The sequence below is a fragment of the Anabrus simplex genome, chromosome 1 (genome assembly GCF_040414725.1).
Source record: "Anabrus simplex isolate iqAnaSimp1 chromosome 1, ASM4041472v1, whole genome shotgun sequence".
Lineage (NCBI taxonomy): Eukaryota > Metazoa > Arthropoda > Insecta > Orthoptera > Tettigoniidae > Anabrus > Anabrus simplex.
This window is the reverse complement of record NC_090265.1, coordinates 390,181,285-390,204,023: the sequence shown is the minus strand read 5'-3', so window position 1 is coordinate 390,204,023 and position 22,739 is coordinate 390,181,285. Positions and strand designations below refer to the sequence as shown.

Genomic DNA, 22,739 nt, shown 5'->3' with positions numbered 1-22,739 from the left:
TTTGTTTTTGGAAATTCTAATTAATGGGGATTAAACGGGAGTGACAAATTATATCTACAGTATATTTCAGAAACGTAAAATGTTGCAGACGTAAAAATTGGTATTTGGAATCTCCTGTTAAAGTAAAGAAACAGGTATTCTCGGAAAATCCAATGAAGGTTGGGGGGGGGGGGAAGTGAAAAATTGAAATATTTATTGAATTAATTGTATGAAGATACTCACATCTAACAAAAACTAAAGTTGTAACAGACGTGAAAATTGGTATTTAGATCTTCTTTAAAAATAAAAGGACGCGTTTTTGGGGGGGGGGGAGAATCATTTTTGGGGGCGAGTGTGAAAAGGAGTTGAATTCGTTTCATAAGGACACATATCTCAAAAACTGAAGATAATCGGTATTTAGAAGATCCTTTACTATTAAAGAAACAAGTGTTTTTTGCCGGAAAATTCACTTAAGGGGAGCGGGAAGTGTGAAAGTAAGTGAGAAAAGTGAATCATTTTTATGGGAATAGTTATATCTCAAAATTGAAGGTAACACACGTGAACATTGGTATTTGAAATCTCCTTTAAACATAAAGGAACACGTTTTCTTTTTTGGGGGGGGGGGGGAAGGTAAATCAACTTAACCGCGGTGGGGTGAAAACGGAGGTGAGACCAATTGATTTTACTGCTCCTAATCTACTTATAAGAAGCCTCTGTGGCTCAGGCGGTAGCGCGCTGGATTCTCGCCGCTGGGTTTCGTGGTTCAAATCCCGGTCACTCCATGTGAGATTTGTGCTGGACAAAGCGGTGGCAGGACAGGATTTCTCCGGGTACTCCGGTTTTCCCCGTCATCATTCATTCCAGCAACACTCTCCAATATCATTTCATTTGTCATTCATCTAATCATTCCCCCCACGGGGTGCGACAGGTTTCGGCAGGGCTTATTCATTCCATTCCTGACCCGGTTGAATGATTGGAAACAGGCTGTGGATTTTCAATGTACTTATTCTGATCATAAACCGATCATTTTTAATCTCTCCTGGGTTCGTTTTCAAGAGCCATCTTTTCCTTTGTAGAACCTTCTTAGATTACAGTAGATTCTTCTAGCTATAAACAAAATTTTAAACATATTTGAAATAAACGATAGATATATGATTGACCGTGCAATTGTTCACCTCTGTAAAAAAGTTAATAATGCACAGAAGTATGTCATTCGTATCGCCAGAAGTCCTGCACACTTGCCTACGGGCGACAATGGTGCTGGTCATACCGTCATCAATGACAACGGCAGCAGATGAATTTACCGCCAAGTAGAGGTTCAGTACCGCCAAGGCACCCAAGACGACACCACGCCGAATCTCCTCAAGGATTTGATCCACATTAAAAATGCTTATTGGAAAAGATGGCAAAGATTTAGGGACCCAACTGACCGGGTGGAATACCTGGACCTATCCCGGGAAGTACGAAATCGATTGCTGGAAAAAAGATTGAAAATTGCGAGGAACGTTACCGTAATCTCTCAGAAAACGAGTCAGATCGCGAATATCGGCGGGTTATATATAAAACGATAAGCATTCAATTATAAATTTCAGTATAATACCGTAGCGAAGCACGGGTATCTTGCTAGTACCATATATATGCTAATAATCCCCACAACCTAATTTTAGGAGAAGACATTTTGAAAAGGAAAGTTAACTGTTTTGTGTAATTGTGTAGCTCTGTTACATATGTACTGTATATTCAAAAACTGTAAATACAATCAAATACAAAATTATGAAGCAATTCATCGCATTGTATCCCTGGCAGAATGGTGAGCACAAATACATCAGTTTCAGAGGGTTCCAGGTTCGATTCCTGGTTGAGTCGGGGATTTCAATGGTTAATTCCTGTGGCTCCGGGACTGGGTATTTGTGTTTGTCCCAATACTGTCATCTTGACACACAACACACCACACAAGCAACCACACAGAAATGTGCAATAGTGAACACAGCCCTCCACATAGGGTTGGCGTCAGAAAGAGTATTTGGTCGCAAAACATGAGCGAGATATTCACAGCTAGCGTTACACCCCATAATTTAACTCTTAACTGACATAGGCCTATTTCACTCGTGACTACATATCCAAACTGTCTCTTTTCCATCACATATTCGCACATACCATTTTCAATTTCTGGAATCTTTGCTTTTGAACTGCAAAATGCCCAGTGGTTACCGTTTATCTGTCCAAGACCAACTTTAGTTTTCCGAAAACTCTTGTCCTCATCATACTTTCTTCCCACAGCACAATTACCAATCTGCTCTGCCTTTTCAATGTGAAACTTTTCTTTAACCGTGAATGACCTATAACGAGAACTCACACCCAGCCATCTTAAACATGTGCTACTCCGATTTCATGCAAATGACGCATTACGTACGCGGCACACTTCTCAGTTGTGGCAGAGAGCGGGCGGAAAAATTCCAACTTCCAGATTTCTGTATGTCTGGAGTATTGTACCAACTTCAACACAAATAATACCCGCACCCCAAATTTTTGCAGCCAGATTTTGAAAGAAATATGCAGGGATTATTCGTGTAAATACAGTACTTAAATCATATTTCTGTTCGTGAAAAAGATCTTCATGAACTAAACTACGCATACTGCAACTTCTTCACTCAGTTTCCTAAGCACTGATTTTACTCTTACCCACACTGGTCACTTAGAAGGAAGCAACCTTCAACAAAAAAAAGGTCACCTGATACGAACAGGCTCAGAAGAAAGTCTTTTTATAGCAAAATTGTATAAACACAAAAATTTCCAATATGTAAGGAAGGGAATAAACTTTCCTCTCAAAATATAGCTGTTGCACCAAGAAAAGCCACTATGCAAAATATTTTACCTTAAAACTCTCACTAGCAAGGTTATATCATCTAAGGTTCAATAATGAGAGATTAATATTGAAGAATCTTCTTAGTTCAATATTTCTCTACCATCATCATTACCTAATGGTTTTTTTTTTCAGGTGCCAACAGCAATATATTATTTTCTAAAAAATATGAAAGAACAAGGAATTAGCTGGAGAACCATAGTCACATGAGCAGCAGGGCAACTGCATTGTTAAATACATCTCAGTTTTCCTGTACATCCAGAGACTAACTTATGTAGTTTTTGGCCACATATTTACTTCAATACTAACTACAAAATTGGAAGTCATTATTTCTGTGAACAAGCAGTTTAAATTATTTTTAATGCTGATACTGTAGGAAAGCAGTAAATGTTCAATACATAAAGTTTTTTGCATTTGTGGTACATACAATATTGTTTTGCAAAAACTCCCTAATTTATATGGGCAATTTTAATCTGTTTTTTAAAGAAAATGCTATAAGAAATTTTTTTCTCGTATTTGCTGTGCACTTAAAATAATTTAAAATGAAGCAAGGCAATCAATGTTTGCTTATATTTGCTGTTATATGATCACATATTTTATTTAACCCTGGAGTGGTCGCATGGGTTTTGTCAATATTAATGGACGCATCGGGTCTCTCAGACCCATTTTTTCTCAGTGTTTTACTATTAAATTTTTATACTTTATTTCCAATTACAGTATTATAGGACATTATTTCCTTTATTTTAATGCAGTCTACATGACTAAAATATTTAACTATCCCGTTACTTAACAAAAAAATGTATTTTAATAATTACACTGAAAAACTGATTGTTTTCTGTTAACTTGTGAAAAGTAAAACAGGGTAACAGCAAAATGTATTTCACATCTTTTTTTTCACTTTTTCCTGCATCTACATGCACAAAGGAACACTTTCATCCATTTTCTACACAGCGTCAAAACAACAAATTTTTGAGAATTTCACACTTGAACTATTGGTACAAAAATATGGATTTTTTTAGGTATGTGTGAATTATGTATCATAATTCATAAAATAAAAATCAAATTAGTTTTAGAAACACATCCAAGTACAGGGAAACATCACTTTAATCAATTTATATGCACATTCTGTAGACAAGTTGTCCATGTTCTCCGCAAATGAAATTTTGGCCCTTGGGGCATATGAAGGACGTCTTCCTCTTTGTTTGTCGGGCAGAAATAACCAAGAGCTTCTTCATCTTCAGATTCCTCCAATATGGAACGTATCCGAGCAGAGTTAGCTTCACCCATTGTTACACAGAAGAAAAAGTGTACTAAACTAACAATGCGAAGTTTGACAAAAAAGACCAACGTTAACAGTCGCACCGGGTCTGCGAGACCCTGAACAGCCTGTACGCGCAAAGTTTCCAAGGCAACTGAGAGCGGGCTACTGTGTTCGGTTGAAGGTCGATTACTTGCAATGAAGGTCGGGAGCCAAGAAGCTACCAGGGATGGGGAAGCGCTCGTTGCATTCTAACAACAGGAACACCAATAAGTATGTCCGCCCGGGTCTCGTAGACCCATCGCGACCACTCCAGGGTTAAGATTCTGCTGAAGTTCAAATTTTCTGGACTGTTACTGCTTGTTGTTATAACAACAACATCATGTCATCTTCCTTCTTTGAGAATATTATGTACGGGCATAATCAACCAAAATATGTATTGAATAAAAACTGCCTGAACTTGTACAAAATGTTAAAACAGAAAACATAATTATTAAGTTCTTAAAGACAAGGCACTGTTTTAATGTCAATGAGACTGATTATCTTAAAACTCGAGAACTTCATATCTTTCACTTACTTGAGTGGTTGTTAATTCACCATAGAGATAATCTGCAGTCTTTTGGAACATTGTGGTGGCTAAACGACTTAAATTTGGATCGTGGGGATCAAGGGCTTCAAAGCTGCTAGTGCTTGTAGACAAAGTTGGCCCTGTAAAAAACAGTAATTAAACAAAATTCTTGCCTGCACCCAACACAATTCTTTCAGAATGATAGGGGAAGACGGAAAGGCAATTTAGATTATTACCTAGGGAAACATCATTCATGCAGTAATGAATATTCTAACAACACTAGAAAAACAAAGAAATGCACAATGTTTTGAAGGATTATAGGAATATTACAGTAGCAGATGTTCTGGACATCTGTATAATTTTTAATAATACCAAACATTTGTACAGAGTTCGGGAGAGGTAATCATTCTAACAACCATTCCCTAAATCCATCCTCATCATTATCAAATATAAATTGTATGCAGTAATGCAATATAGAACCAACCATCATTTTTCAGATTTTTGGATTTTGATTACAATGTGGGTCTGCATGTATGTAGTGTGTTATGCAAAATAAATGTGCAGCCCTCTAGTAGGATGAGAACCAGCCACCAAATTCAGAACCTATATTGCAGTGTTTTGTTGAACTTACCATGTTTCTACTTAAAATAAGAGTATTATAATATTACTTTATGAATGAAGAGGAAAAATGAATTACTATAATTGCATTTGCAACAAATAAAAATTAAAAAAGTATAAGCCTTATTCAATATTTATGACCAAAAGCTTTGATGAAAACTTTGGTACCGGGCGAGTTGGCCGTGCGCGTAGAGGCGCGCGGCTGTGAGCTTGCATCCGGGAGATAGTAGGTTCGAATCCCACTATCGGCAGCCCTGAAAATGGTTTTCCGTGGTTTCCCTTTTTCACACCAGGCAAATGCTGGGGCTGTACCTTAATTAAGGCCACGGCCGCTTCCTTCCAACTCCTAGGCCTTTCCTATCCCATCGTCGCCATAAGACCTATCTGTGTCGGCGCGACGTAAAGCCCCTAGCAAAAAAAAAAAAAAACTTTGGTGAAGCAGACATCAAGAAATGCATTGCACACCCTCCTAAGTCTTCTCTAGACCTAACAGCACTCTTGGTATCTTTATGGCCAAATGGTAAACCTGTGTCAATACCAAAATTGCAAGACCTCAAGTCAATAATCCATCACATACCAGGTGATTCCAACAGTTTTTATGAACATCTCATTTAAGATCCTGATATTACAGATGATGCTGAAGGCACTGATGGTATTGTTAACTTCAGCTTGGATGGATATCTACATATTTTTGCATTTATTGAAAACTCAGTGGTGGATATCTACATATTTTAGCATTTATTAACATGCAATATTGTTATTTGCTTTATGTCCCACTAACTACTTTTACGATTTTCAGAGACGCCGAGGTGCCAGAATTTTGACTGCATGAGTTATTTTACATAAATCTACCGACACGAGACTGACGTATTTGAGCACCTTCAAATACCACCAGACTGAGCCAGGATCCAACCTACCAAGTTGGAGTCGGAAGGCCAGCGCCTCATTTATTAACATGAAAAATCCCTGACTGTTCAGGTATTTATTGATATTATTAAAACATGCATTTGTGTACTTTGAATTACTTGTAAGTTGTCTCATTTCTACCCCATTTCAAACACATTAGGAGGAACTAGTTGCCAATATCCATTTTTGTAATAGGCAATATAGAACCAAATTAAATTCTGGCTCTTCAATCTATCTAGGTCAGTCACAAGATCTGTATAATTCATCTGAAAGAGCATTATAGAATCCTAATAGTCCAACATAATTAATATGACTTGCACCCACTGGCCCGCTAGTTATGTCAGGGAGATGGGACGCAGTTTCTCTATTCGTTATTTAGAGCATGTTAACGCCAAAAAATGTGGTAGATTCTCAGCCATGAGTAGTCACATGTCCGACTGTAATCATTCATTTTCCGACATTGAACAAGATCTTTCCATCCTAAAACTAATTAATAAAGGCGCTCTCCTTAACATATATGAAAGTATTTTTATTAACATTGATCACAAACGTAACCTTAACAGAACCAAAATGTAATCTCTGAACCTTATAACATTCTCTTCAAAGAAATCATAAAAATCTTTTCAGAATACAAACAATTCTAATGCTTCTAATTCTTCTGCTCCCCTCTACTCAACTCCTCTCACCTCTGCTCTGATACATGCTGCTCCTAGCATACAATTAACAGCAAGCAGCAGTCCCACACAGGACCACACACAAGTCGGCCAGACGAGAGAGAGAGAGAGAAACAGGGCGGAGAAGTAAGTACTCAGACGCCGTAAATACTGCATCTACCTTAGGATTTTCTACAAATCTCTTACCTTTTTTTCTTTTTAGAATATTTCACATACCACCAATATATGGACCACACGAGTTGTCAGACTACATAACCAGTATATCGAGAAATTCCACCTAGGCAAGCCCTGTTTAACCAGACACATACGCACTCAAACATCCATAAACTTCAGATGACAATCCAATTCAAGATTTATTTCCACTTTTAGAACACCGTGATCTTCACATTGATTTTTAATTTTGAGTATCAAATCTCAATGGAACTTTTATCATCTAGTAATCTGTTCCTATGACACAAAATATTTTAACACCATGAACTGTTTTCTAACTGTGTTCATGTATGACAGACTGAGTCATCTTGACTCCTAACAATTTAAAGATAAGTCATTGTTTTTAGTGTTACTAAGAATATAATGTGTTTATTATTATATTAAACAGCCTTCGATGATGTACTTGTCTCGTACCTGCATTCTATATAGTGTTTATATTGTACTATGTATGTTTTCTCAATCCAAGTTAATTTATATTAAATACTGCTTTGTAATATGTAGGGCCCAGATGTTGATGAGCTAAAAATTATCAAAAATTACCTATAAACTGCCCCAAAAATTATCTTAAAATAAACTCAAATTTTGAAAAATGAACTAGGAAAAATGATTAATTTCTTCTTCTCCTCCTAGCGTTTTCCCACTGGTGCAGGATCCACTGATTTACTCTTGGCTCACCATTTTGCATGATCTTGGCATCATGAAGTCTTAAGCTGCAGCATGTCATGCTGCAGCTGTGTCATGTCAGCACTGCTTTGGATGTCCAAATGGACATTGTCCATTAACTTCAAAGGAGTGGGTGAAATTGGCACACAAGATATAACCAGACCATTGGAGACGTTTATCTTGTGCCTTCTCAGTGATCAGTGCGGTGCCCATTGACCAACGGAGCATACGTATTTCCATGTTGTGCAATTGGTGCTCCGTAGCTTTGTCAGTTGACTGATATTCAACACCATATAGAGCAACAGGACATACTAACATGCAGTATATTTTGGACTTCAGATGTCGTGGCATCATTCTGTTGCAGAGTACACCAGTGACTTCCCACCATTTCATCCATGCTCCCTTTATCCTACTTCGTCCTTCGTCACATATCCTAAAATCAACATGTAGGCAAGATCCTAGATACCTGAAGCTTACAGACTTCGTTAATGTCACTCCATCAACTTGGATGGAGCCGTTGCCTGGGATAGTTTCCAGGTATTCAGTTTTCCTTTGTGTTCAGTCTAAGACTGTATTGTGAGAGATGGCTGTTCCAGTCTTCAAATTAATGCTGCAATCCTCTTCTGGTAGTATCAGCAAGTATGACATCATCTGTATATAAGATTGTCCCAGGTAGGCCCTACACTCCTTTGCAGGTCCTATGTGACTGTGTCCATGACAAGGACAGAAAGCAATGGGAAAGTGCAGAGCCTTGGTGTACACCGAATTTCACTTGCAAGCTCTCCGAGATGCCGGCGGTGTAATGTATACGACGTGTGGGGTTCATATATAGGATCTTGATCCAGTTTATAAACATTTCTGGTACACCATGATCACAAAATGCATACCAGATCCCATGATGTGGAACACAGTCTAAAGCCTTTTCAAGATCAAGGAAGCTATGTGCAGTGGTGGTTGTTTTCCTCATGAGCATTCTAGCAGCAAAGACTGCATCGGTTGTTCCAACACTCTTGACGAAGCCACACTGGTTGGTACCAATGCTTATGATGTTATGCAGACGTTGATCAAGGATTCTCTCAAAGATCTTCACTGTGTGCGACAGGAGGTGAATTAGCCAGTAATTTGCACATTCAGCTGAATCATCTTTTCGCTTAAAGATAGGCACAGTGATTCTTGTAGCCCAAATAATGGTAACAGAGCCAGAGTTAACTATGTCATTGAAAAAGTTCGTCAGTTGATCGCAAGTTTTATTTCCTGCAACTTCCAGAAGTCTGCCAGAAGGTCATTTGGTCCCGGCACTTTTTAATTCTTCATACTCCTGATGGCTCTGGTGATTTACCCTGACATGATATGTAAGATAGGACCTGCTGCTGGATTACCTTCTGTAATAGGAGGATGTAGGAACTCAATGTTGGAAATCTCTTTAAAGTATTGCTACACGTTTGAGGATTGTCCTGTTGGTCCTATAATCACTGACCATTTTTGCCTTTTATGCACACAATAGTGCTCAATATCCTGTGCTGAATTATTCTAGCTTTGGTCAGCCAGATGATAGTTCTCTCTCCTTCCTTCAAGTCTAGCGTTATATACCACTTCAGCAACAGCTTTCTTCGCCTCTTAAGCCCCATTCGCAATGCAAACATAACGTAACGTAAAATTAAAATTAACGTTAACTTAGAAGTTAGCGGCCATCTTATCTAATGGATCCATTCACAATGCGCCGACGTAAACTTAACTGCGAGTCCGTACAATTAAGGAATTGCAAACTCCAAGCTCTTGCGGTTAATTTTACGTTAACTTTAAGAACCAGCCAATCAGAGCAGAGGTAAACATTGTGTGTTGTGCACGATATAATGACTTCTTTCGACGAAACACTTGTAATTCTCTTTCAAAATAATCTTTGTGTATAGGCTATGTATGATAGAAGCAAAAAGAATTACAAATACGCTGTACCGAAAAATAATAGGTGGAAATGAATATCCTGTAGTAATGAAATCTGACAATAAATGGCGGGAGACAAGCTCGGAGCGCTGGCAAACGGACGAGACACAATCCCTGTCATAAATAAAACAGTGTCCCTGTATATTTCTTAACATTATGACGGACTACTAGTTTACGAAAACGATATCATCCAAACAAATAGATCCAAACATCTCATCGGGGTGTGATAGATAGGGTCACAGATGTCGGTAAAGGAGACCTTACATTTCTTTTTATTAGAAAAGGGGAAGCAAATCGTAAGAAAGGCAAACAGTTCAGGTTTCATCCGCATGTCCAAAACGAACTGATGAGGGTCATTTCTTACAGTAGATTACCGAAATTGTCCTGAGATAACCTTCTTTGATTCAAGGGATGAACCCATTTTCTGCACCGTTGTTTAGATTGCCTTTTCAGGTACCGTAGGCCTACACAGCTCCCAGGAGCAAAGCAATAGATGTTTGAAGTAATATGAATTCCGCTACCACGTTGTTTGATTCCATCGAGGTATTGAAATATAAAACTGCGAGATAGCCCAAAACCTGACTTCCGTACTAAATAACATGGCAGTGTTTTGATTGGCTGCTGTGTACTCTTTACGTTAATGTTACGTCCTCCATTGTGAATACCACAAATGTTACGTTAATTTTACGGTTACGTTACGGCGTTAAGTTTACGGTTACGTTTGCATTGTGAATGGGGCCTTATTTGGCTATGGATAGGACATTTATCTCTCCACCTCTACGATGTTTGCTTAATTCTGCCGTAAGCAGCTTACCTCGAGGGGCTACACAGTCAGATGGTATAACATTCACATCCGATACTAGTCTGACATCACGGCGTCAAGTCAATTTGGCTGTTATAATCACCACTGGTGTAGGAGATGAAGTGATGATGATGATGCTTGTTATTTAAAGTGGCCTAACATCTAGGTCATCAGCCCATAATGGTACAAAATGAAATAAATTAAAAGTCCAAAAACCTCCAATGACCAGAATTCAGGATGGATGGATGGACGGACGAGTGGGTGGGTGGATGGGTTGGTGGGATGGATGGGATGGAATGGGTGAGTGGACGGACGGACGGCGGGTGGGTGGCAGGTGGGTGGCGGGTGGCTGGGTAGGGTGAGTGGATGGCTGTGAATTTAAAACAATTAGTGGATCCGATCCGCAATGCTTCACATTCACAGAAACTCACATAAAACAATAGTAATACTGACCAATGGACTGCTTCTATAGCACAATAATGAATCAATAATGCTTGTAGTCTAAAGGGGTCCAAAATCAAAATGGTACTTATCGCTAGGAAAGTAAAACCTTGGTATTTGTCATGTTGCGGTACTAATCAAAAGTAGCGTAGACTTGTGGTATTCCACACATGATGGCACTACTCACAGGTAATAAAATTCGCACATGTAACACAGACCTATGGTGTTTTGCACATTGCAGCGCCATTTACAGGCAACGCAAACCTATGGTGTTTATCACATAAGTGTATTAACCACAGGGACTTGTACTATCCCGTGGTGTTCCTCATATAACGGGTACTATTCATAGGCAAGCCAGAGACATGGTGTAGTGGTACTGTAAAAGCTGACAGTCTACTCTGTTGCTAATAATCACAAACCTATTTCGTACCTAACATAGTGGTACTACATGCAAGTAAACGCGACCCATGGTGTTCCCCACGTGGTGGTACTAATTACAATAATAATGTCATGTGCTTTACGTCCCACTAACTACTTCTACGGTTTTCGGAGACGCTGATGTGCCGGAATTTTGTCTCGCAGGAGTTCTTTTACGTGCCCGTAAATCTACCGACATGAGGCTGACGTATCTGAGCACCTCCAAATACCACCGGACTGAGCCAGGATCGAACCTGCCAAGTTGGGGTCAGAGGCCAGTGTCTCAACCGTCTGAGCTACTCAGCATGGTCGGTACTAATTACAAGTAGTCTCATGGTTATAATTCGATCATCCCTTGGTCGCCCCTTTTAGTCGCCTCTTACGGCAGGCAGGGAATACCATGGGTGTATTCGTCTGCGTCCCCCACCCACAGGGGGTAGAAAAAAAAAAAAGAAAAGAGGATGGATCTGTCACTTCAAAGAATGAAGTAACAGATTAAGAAAGGCAAGGGCCACGAAGGGTGTGAAAATGAAAGACTCCCTAGGCCTTGAATACTCTAATACCGTCGGGGTCGGAAAAGAACAAGAGTTGACCAAGGGAGGTCGGACAGGATATATGAAAGTGAGGATCCTGGCACAAGTAAGTGGAAGCAATGCCACGACTCAGCTAAGGGGCCCGTGGTCGCCAAACCATGTTCCCAAGTTGAGAGCCTCTGGGATCCCTTTTAGCTGCCTCTTACGACAGCCAGCCGATACCGTGGGTGTCTGCATCCTCCACCCAAAGGGGGTGGAGATGAGGTGGTTGATGCACTTTTTGAAAAATATATTATCAATAATCAAGTCATTTGCCTCAGCAAAATTCAAAATTTGAGTTTGATCCTTTTGGACACTGTAGCTATTACCCCACCATGGCAGCTATAACCATCCTTGGTGTGACCACCATGTCCACTAAGATCTCCACAGAGAAATGGAATCTCATCTTGAGGACATGCTGAAATATGATTTTTTTTAGTCCCTGTCAAAAAATGTTCCAAACTGGGTCATCACGACCGGACTGTGGCGCATGTGCAGAGAAGACACAAAGTCGAGAGGATATAGTGTTGACTGCCATAAGGCGATGTGAATAGCGTTGAACTTCAGCAACTCAATCTAGCAGGCTGGCGCAAACAATTACAGCAACACCATTCCTGTTGGATGTACCATGGTAGATCATCTATGACAGGGATGGCGAACCTTTTCCAACTAGTGTGCCATTTTAATTCTGGTTTATTATTCTCAACTGTTGACTGTGCCACTTGTTATTTTCCTTTAAGGAATGGCTACACCCTACAACCCCCCCGCGGCGACTTCCTTTCCAAATTCCCAATTATCCCATGCATGTCGTACTATCCAGTGAGACAGATAGAAACAGCTGCACTGATATTATTCCTTGGCGGAAAAGATGATACAAAAGAACTAGTTTGTTTTGTGTAATATTCGATATTTTATGACACGAACTCGCTTCTTTCTTCATTTGGCATGGAACAAACTTTTGAATGATTAGTCTCGAAATGGCGCTTTACATTAAATCTGAGGTATACAATTGTTTGCGAACACAGGCAACACTTCTTTCTGTCAGTCCGAATTCCCTTGTCCACTGCTCTTGAAAAATCCAGTCACTACCTTTTTTTTTAAGTTTCTGTTCTTTTCGACACCGAAAACATGTTTGCGAGGTCCGTATACGAAACCACCAGAAAACGACACTGTTATCTCACTTGACTTTCGGACGTACCATATCAGTGTAGCTGTGTTGCCATATTGAACGTCCGGATGGAACTGGTATTTAGATTTTCGATATTTATTTCTTACACGTGGAACACTCTAAGATACGTATTGTCTGTAGTACAAAACGTATATAAAAACATTATGTTCATGTGACGTGCCACCGAAATCGTGTTCGTGTGTCACCTAGTGACACGCGTGGCATAGGTTCGCCATCCCTGATCTATGATGTCACAAGATTTCAGGCCTTTCCAACACATTTCTTGAACAAATACAATGGCCACTTTCTGTTCTTTCAGCATTGCTGCAAGTTTGTGGCTGCATCCAGTAAGAGTCCCAATGCTGAGCGTGGCAATGCATAAATGTTGTCTGCATTGGAATAGCTTCCTTAACTGATTCTGTCCTTGTCCATTTGTCACAGTGGTCAGGCAAGGCCAATGAGCATCACTTCTGGGGGCGCCCTAGCATTATTCGAAACACAATCCATGGGTTGCAATGGAGTTACCGACTGGCTTGTCACCACAGCCTGGTTTGAGCATTTAAGAGCTACTGCCAGCAGGAATTAAGGCTGCTCCTAACATGGAGAACAGATGCTAAATCTGATATATGCCCATAGTTATGGACAAATATCATTTACTCTTTCTAATACTGAGTACTAGGATGCTATTTTTGTCAGCTGCACTGTCCTGAATTCCACCTTCTTCACCACAGCTACCACTGTGGACTTCACTCATAACCCTGAGCTAGGACACTCCATATTTGTGACACCTGGAAAGTGGGGTCTTAAACAATATATGTGGTTAGAATAACTGTATTGTAAAACAGACATTCTTAGTAGAATTAGTGTATTTCTTCTAAAATAATGTTGTCATCATGGCCGGACCGTGGCACATGTGCAGAGAAGACACAAAGTCGAGAGGATACAGTGTTGACTGCCATAAGGCGATGTGAATAGCGCTGAGCTTCAGCAACTCAATTTAGTCTATAAAGCCTGGTAGGGGAGAAAATTCTCCTAAATAAATTTACAGTTTACCGCCTATAATCTCAGCCGCCCTACCACAACAATGACTTTTTTCAACTAATCATAAGGATATTGGAACATTATATTTTATTTTTGGTGCTTGGGCAGGCATAGTGGGTACCTTAGTTAGCACTGCAATACACAACCATAGATATGCCCAAGTTATCAAAAGTGAAGGAATAGCAGTTATCTAATACTGTTTTAAACTTAGAAAACATTCTACTTCCATGGATGTAATAGAAGGTGAAGACGATGCTTGTTGTTTAAAGGGGCCTAACAGCTAGGTCATTGGCTCCAGTGTAATGGAAGCATTTTTCTTTTTTAACCTATGTCACTGGCTGCTAAACCCTCTTCAGAAACCTATCAATTCTGAAGTCTTCTCCTGACAAAATAATGTATATTTGACACACTGTCTGATACCCTTTATCTTCATCCCAATCAAATGTTATTTTCTGCCTGTGTTCCAATCTCACCTTTGACACTTTGTAAACAATCTTCAGCATTCCTGACTGACTCTATTGACTTGTCCAATGCTAAGCCATTTTCTTCTAGGAAGGTTAAGCTTTCTAGCAAAAATGAAAAAAAAAAAGTATTTTATGCAAGCCAACTTCCCTTCCATCTGAGGATCAGAAAATCTATCATATTGTCACAATAATATATGCACATGCAGTCAACCACGTACCCCAGTGTGTTAAAACTGGTGCTGGGGGCAAAGCTACATTAGGTGCCTTATTTTTGAAATTGATTGGGACAGTACTTTGGCAAAGATTTTATCTACTTTTCAAAATGTTGATCTGACCTCTTTCACAATTTGATGAAAACCATGGGTCAGACAAGTAACATGCAACATCTTATTGTAAAATGATTAGATAAATTTTGCTGCCTTTACTGTGTAAGGTGCTGTATCTGTTAGGAAGAGGAGCACGTTCTCATGTTTTATTCTACTAGGTCATATTAAGCACATGCATTTACTGAACAGTTTGCATATCTGAGTGCGGTTAAAAAGTCTCCAAAACATCTGAGGTGAGAAGAAAAGTTTGTCCAGGACTATTAGTTTCTAGGGTCCCTATCCCTACATCTGTGTAGGAGGGATACTTACTGAATAGAGGGTAATTGGGAATTTAAATGAGACTATGGAATGGGTATGTGGAAAATTGGGAGTGAGATTTGTAGATCCTAATGGGTGAGTAGAAGATAGGGATCTACGCTCAGATGGCCTTCAAATCACAAGGGTACATATGTTAGGAAGTTTGTTTGGAAGAGTTATAGGGAGGTACATTCAGGGAAACTGGGTGGACCAGACAGTGGTGATGACAGTATAGGAAGCATGAAGTCATGTGAGAATGACATAAAATTATTAGTGTTAAATTTTACAAGTACTGTAAAAAAAAAAAAAAAAAAAAAAAGGGAATAGAATTAAGTAATTTGACAGATATATATTTACCACATATTGTAGTAGGAATTGAATCATGGCTGAGAAGTGATATGGATGCAGAAATGTTTTCAAGGAACTGGACTGTTTATCGTAGATACAGGTTAGGAATGAAAAATGAAATGAAATGTCGTATGGCTTTTAGTGCCGGGATATCCCAGGACGGGTTCGGCTCGCCAGGTGCAGGTCTTTCTATTTGACTCCCGCAGGCGACCTGCACGTCGTGATGAGGATGAAATGATGATGAAGACAACACATACACCCAGCCCCCGTGCCATTGGAATTAACCAATTAAGGTTAAAATCCCCGACCCGGCCGGGAATCGAACCCAGGACCCTCTGAACCGAAGGCCAGTACGCTGACCGTTCAGCCAATGAGTCGGGCAGGTTAGGAATGATAGGAGGGGGAGTATTTATACTGGTAAAAGAAGAATTTGTAAGCTACAAAAAGTTAAGGATGAGGAACATGAAACTATAGGTGTAAGACTCATCTCTAAAAACAATAGGCAACTTGATGTCTTTGGCATGTATACACCTAGCAAGGCTGGTGCTGATGCAGAATTATTTGATGAGATAATCAGCTATGTGGGGAACAACACAGAAAAGAACGTTACTGCAGCGAGTGATCTGCACTTGTCAAATGTTAACTGGGAAGGGAATATGAAATACAGAAAGAATGACCAACAAATGGTGAATAAGTTATTATGGGAAGGACAGCTGAAACAGAAAGTGATGGAACCAACTACAGGGGAAAATATTCTAGACGAGGTGCTGATAAAACCAGATGAACTCTATAGGGCAACTGAAGCTGTCTTTGTCAGAGTTAAAAATAAACGTGTTAAGAAGGAATGTTGTAAAAGTAGAATGATTAGGCAATACCATATGGCTGATAAAAGGGTAATGGGAGCATTTTTTGAAAGCAATTATATCAGGCGTGTTGGCCATGCGGTTAGGGGCACGCAGCTGTGAGCTTGCATCCGCTAATTAAATTATGAAACAAATATTTATATAGCATGTTTCAAGTTACAAAGGTGAGGGAAAAATGTCACCCGCATCCACTGCCGGGTTAAACTTCCACTCATATGTAAACTCAATTTTCAACCTACTGTATCTGTGGTCTTTTAACTCCATTATAGCAGTATCAGGGTTGAATCCAGCCACCAACCTCCAAGAATGATACCAAGCTTAAAAGGGAGAGGGGGGGATGCAAGTGTCATATGCACAAATTATAATAGGCCTACTAACAGTAAAAAAACAATACAATTAAGCATTTCAAAATTTTCCCTTAATATCCCTCATGAGCAATGTGGTTTCAGAAAAAACTGCTCACGAACACAAATTGTGAAATGCTTCCAGGGCAACATCAACAAAGCAATCAGAATAAGTAAAGGGAATTTACATGTTGTGTTTATAGATTATTCAAAAGCCTTCAACACAATCACCCGATCTCAGGTCATATCAAAGATGGAGAATAGGTATGGAGGGTGTTCACCTTTCAATACACTACAAATAAAATGGCAAAGTGATTTTTAAATCATCTCAAATTTAAGGGACCCATTTCAATCCAACCAGGGGTCATCCTCAGCCTTATAATTCTAAACATTGGAAAGTTTACAATGTATGTATACTCATTAAAATCTCTTACAGTATGCATTATCACAAGACATAAAAACACACATTAAAATATATGACAATACAAAAGACACTTACACCACCAAATGTAGGATTCAAATGAAAGCTTTGGTAAATTGTCCCCTTGTAAACAAATTCTGTCAGACTGGAAGTCTGAAGTGTGTCACTCAGTTCACATTTGTTCCTTGTGTGTGTCCCAATTGTTGATAGTACCAGTTTACACAATGTTAACACTTTAGCTTCTTAAATTCTGTTTAAAAATGTTGGACAAAGTTATGTGGTTGATTAGAAGTCATCAGCAGTTATAAAGGAGTACCACAGAATATATGGTATTGTCCTATTTTTAAAATGTAAATTGTAGGTCAACTGGAGGATTAGGTTCAACAGCATCCTCCTGACAGTGTCAATGTAGGAAAATGTTTAAGTGACCTACGTCCGTATTCCCCAAGTGTCAAAGTGTCAGCCATCTGAAGGACACTACTCAAGATGGTGCTGAACTGCTCGCTGAGCTTCTAGTGGAGGGGATGGAGGGGATTTTAATGAGTGTCGCCTACATACAGTGTATAACTTGCTGATGTTTATAATTATAAGGTTGAGACTGACCCCTGGTTGGGTTGAAACCGGTCCATTAAATTGTAAAATTGCCATTTTACTTTTAGTGTATTTGCTAGTGACTTTACGTCACACCGACACAGATAGGTCTTATGGCAACAGTGGAATAGGAAAGGCCTAGGAGTTGGAAGGAAGCATCCATGGCCTTAATTAAGGTACAGCCCCAGCATTTGCCTGGCGTGAAAATGGGGAAACCATGGAAAACCATCTTCAGTGCTACCGACAGTGGGATTCGAACCCACTATCTCCCGGATTCAAGCTCACAGCCGCGCGCCCCTAACAGCACTGCCAATTTGCCCGGTAGGCCTACTTTTAATGTACTGAAAGGTTGATAACCTCGTAACTATTCTCCTGAATACATATCAATACGGATAAAACATGACCTTCTTAACTTATGATACATATCAAAGTTTGCGAACCTAATAGGAAAAGATGGCCCAATGTTACGATTGTACGAAATATAACAGCAAACAGACTATTCAGTCATTATTTCAGATCCAATCGAGCAGACTACAGGAGTCCTGCAGGTGGATCCACTAAGCCTCTTTATATTCAACATGGCCGCACAACATAGTATAGTTCAAAGAGACAGAAACCGAGCGAGTTAGCCGTGCAGTTAGGGTTGCGCAGCTGTGAGCTTGCATTCAAGAGACAATGGTTTTGAATCCCACCATCAGCGGCCCTGAAGATAGTTTTCCACAGTTTCTCATTTTCACACCAGGCAAATGCTGGGGTTGTAACTAATTAAGGCCATGGCCATTACCTTCCCAATCCTAGACCTTTCCCATCCTGCCATCGCCAAAAATCTTTAATGTGTTAGTGTGACGTTAAACAAGTACCAGTAAAAAAAAAAAAAAAGACAGAAGGTATAATAATGTATGGGTATGTATGCAGACGACATGGCGCTAGTGCCTACGTCAATCACATCTTTGCAGACAGCATTCGGTCGGTTGATAGAATGAGCTAAACCCAACGACCTAAGTCTGAACAGGAACTAGACAGCGAAAATGACCTTTAAGAGAGGAGAAAGACAGGCGGCAAGAGACGTCATATACTTAGATGGACATCTACCTAGTAAAGTAAACAAATCAAATACCTGGAGATCACACAGCAGGTATAAGGATTCAGCTTCACAGCACACATCAAAGAGAGAGTAATAGCAGGAATACGAGGTGTATGCGTAAATCTTTTCCGGTTTCACTAAGAGACGGCGCCAGCGAACAGTACGCAGCATATGAATTTGACACGTCAGTTTGTTCGTCTGTCATTAACCTACTAACACACACAAGTCGAGTCCTCCAAACACTAGCATCTGTGTTGCATCATTCAGTGATCATGTCAATGTCCGTGCCTAAAAAAGAACATTTGCGGCACGCATTGCTTTTCTTATTTAATCACAAGGAAAAGACTGTGGAAAGTCATCGTTCTCCATCAATTAGAATATGTGAAACATGGTTTTGACAATTTAAATGTGGCGATATCACTGTGAACGACAGTGCGCGATCTGGCAGACTACAAAAATGCAAAGACGAGCAACTGCAGGCGTTACTGGATGATGACCCAACTCAAACTCAACAGCAATTGGCACAAGCATTAAATGTGACACAAGAAACAATCAGCACATGTTTACGAGCAATAGGGGAGATCAGTAAACTCGGTAAATGGGTCCCATACGATTTCAGAGAACAGAAAATGGAAAGTCGCGAAGTCACTTGTGAAATGCTGCTTCAAAGCCACAAAAGAAAATCATTTCTGTACCGAATTGTGACTGGTGACAAAAAACAGATTTATTCTGAAAACCTGAAGCACAGAACATCGTGGCTGTCACCTGGCGAAGCTGGTCCTTCAACACCAAGGTCAAATTGCTTTGGCAAGAAGACTATGCTTTGTGTCTGGTGGAACCAGAGCAGTATTGTGTATTATGAACGCTTGAAGTCCAGCAAAACCGTTAATGCACAGCGTTATCGCCATCAAATTATTAGTTGGTGAAACTACAGTAAGCTTTACTCAAGGTTTAGTAACTGGAGCCACCGCTAGGTGGCGCACGCCACTCCACTGTCACTGCCTCTTACCCGGAGGCCCCGGGTTCGACTCCCGGCCCAGTCAGGGATTTTTACCTGGATCTGAGGGCTGGTTCGAGGTCCACTCAGCCTATGTGTTTAGAATTGAAGAGCTATCTGACAGTGAGATGGCGGCCCCGGTCTAGAAAGCTAAGAATAACGGCCGAGAGGATTCGTCGTGCTGACCACATCACACCTCGTAATCTGCAGGCCTTCGGGCTGAGCAGCAGTCGCTTGGTAGGCCAAGGCTCTTCAAGGGCTGTAGTGCCATGGGGTTTGGTTTGGTAATAAAAGTCACAAATGACATCAAAGTTTTGCAAAATATCTCTATAAAGTGCTAAAACTATTCAGAGCCAAAATAGTTCTGGTAATAACATAAGGCATTAATAACATCTACACACACCTAACAATAAGCGATCTGAAGGATGTGGAAAAAAGTACATTTCTAAAGAGGGTACTGTACTGTGTCTATCCATATTTACCATGTCCCGACTGGCATATGAACTAACCAGGAAAAATATTGTCAGTAGAGGAAATACAATAAAAGTTCTATTTCTTTTTACATGTTGGTTTATGTCGCACCAACACACATAGGTCTTATGGCAGCGATGGGACAGGAAAGGGCTAGAAATGGGGAGGAAGCAGCCGTGGCCTTAATTAACGTACAGCACCAGCATTTGCCTGATGTGAAAATGAGAAACCACGGAAAACCATCTTCAGGGCTGTCAACAGTGGGGTTCAAACCCACTATCTCACGAATAGTGGATACTGGCCGCACTTCAGCGACTGCAGCTATCGAGCTCGCTGAAGTTTCACTTTACCATCAACACCAACATATCAAAGATAACTCAGTGAGCATCAAAGGTAGATATCAGAAATTTTGACAGATTTTTCACGCACGGCAAACATGACCAAAGATGAATGGAACGAAGCGAACTACAATTTGCAGTACCTAACAATCAAAACTAAGGTGAATGCATTTCATTTTAAGTTCTGCACCCCGAAGGGACACCACTCACCAAGTGAGGATTATGTATTTTGTGCGGAAAGCAATGTGGAGGTTAACACATAATGGAATGTAAAGAGAGAAAAATACCCCTGAAAAAGTTCTGTACAGAATGATCCGACTGTGACGAACAGAAGTGATGCTGTGTAGAAATTTTTGTTTAACTTGCACATTACGCGCAATACAATATATATATTTTTGGTAAACCGGGCGAGTTGGCCGTGCGGTTAGGGGCGCGCGGCTGTGAGCTTGCATCCGGGAGATAGTGGGTTCGAATCCCACTGTCGTCAGCTCTGAAAATGGTTTTCCGTGGTTTCCCATTTCACACCACGCAAATGCTGGGGCTGTACCTTAATTACGGCCATGACCTCTTCCTTCCAACTCTGTCTATGAATTCGGCCCCTAGGCCTTTCCAATCCCACCGTCGCCATAAGACCTATCTGTGTCGGTGCGACGTAAAGCCACTAGCAAAAAAAAAAAAATTAAAAAATGCCCCTTACTATTTAGGCTATACGTACTAAATCAGAGTTGCCACACTGGTTATTTTCTAACCGAACCTTGTACAAAATATGTAAACAAGGCATATTAACGGATTTGGAACCGGGAGGGAATTTAGTGATCAGCGGAGGGGATAACGGTACCCAATAGATTCAACACTGAGCAGTATAGTCGTAATAGGAACATTAGTAAAGAGGCTCGTACAAAACTATTTTTTTAAATATGTGTATTACCTTTTTTTGGAGAATCTGTAACACCATCACTGTCATTGTCATCTGCCATTATGATCGAGGTACGAAGTTTGATACAAACTAACCGACTTATTTGTATTTTAATCACACAAATCTACTCGTAACTATGTCACTTCGAATAGCTACAAACCCAACACATCATCTGAGGAAAATACGCCGATATCAAGAATTATAATGCAGAAAATCTTTACGGGTCGTATATAATACCAAATACAGTCTCTACTGTATTTGATAATACTATTCAACTTGCAGTGTAGCCACATAGCATGAAACTTTAGAAACTCCCTAAATTACTCTACCTCGTTGCTTGGTACCCCTGACTAGTGATGGCTGGTAAATAACGTAACGAGTACGCGCTTGTAACGGTTACAAGATATATCCAGTTACTGAAATAACTGCAACTCGACAATACTCGGGTAAACTCGGTTAACACCGGCAGCGCGTGGCCGTACTCCCCAGCATACCCGCCTCTATTCGTCTATTCACCAACGCGGAATTTACTGACTAGGGGCCTATTCCACGAACGAACTTCGCAACTTTTCACTTTGCATTTTGCACTTTTCAGTTCAGATTTTGTTCCACTATCGCTTTTCAGATTTAGCTTGCAAAGTGAAAAGTTAGAAATCTTTTCACTTTTCAAGCCTGTTATGTTCCTCTATTGGTACAGAAATGCAAAGTGCAAAGAAATGAAGTGAAAAGTTTTCATAAATCTTGCAAAGAGATGATTCCCTTTTCATATGTTAATTAACAAGTATGTACATTAGTTTCCGGTCTAGAAAGCCAAGAATAACGGCCGAGAGGATTCGTCGTGCTGACCACACGACACCTCGTAATCTGCAGGCCTTCGGGCTGAGCAGCGGTCGCTTGGTAGGCCCAGGCCCTTCAAGGGCTGTAGTGCCATGGGGTTTGGTTTGGTTTGGTTTGGTTTGGTTTGGTACATTAGTTTCTCGGCGTAGAATTTGGTTTAGTGATATGAACACGTCACGACGTGAGCTTTTGTTGGCATCAAGTGAGGTCAGTGATGAAGAATCCAATAATGGAACGTACAAAGACATGATTAATTTTCATAACCTCACTTCGACGTAATAACGCGAGTGATTTCGTATTATCCCAACAGAGGCTGACTAT

At 40.2% G+C, this 22,739-nt stretch overlaps 1 protein-coding gene across 1 annotated transcript in view; it reads right to left on the bottom strand.

Annotated features, from left to right (window-relative positions):
• The window catches only part of Blos2 (biogenesis of lysosome-related organelles complex 1 subunit 2), a 54,321-nt gene extending 32,493 nt beyond the window's left edge, over positions 1 to 21,828 (bottom strand). Inside the window, exons 1-2 of the mRNA XM_067143380.2 lie at positions 21,594 to 21,828; positions 4,678 to 4,808 (exon numbers count right to left, since the gene is read on the bottom strand). Of these exons, the coding sequence (XP_066999481.1) occupies positions 4,678 to 4,808; positions 21,594 to 21,642 (180 nt within the window). The 5' untranslated portion in view covers positions 21,643 to 21,828. The remainder of the gene's footprint in view (positions 1 to 4,677; positions 4,809 to 21,593) is intronic.
• Between the last annotated feature and the right edge of the window lie 911 nt (positions 21,829 to 22,739).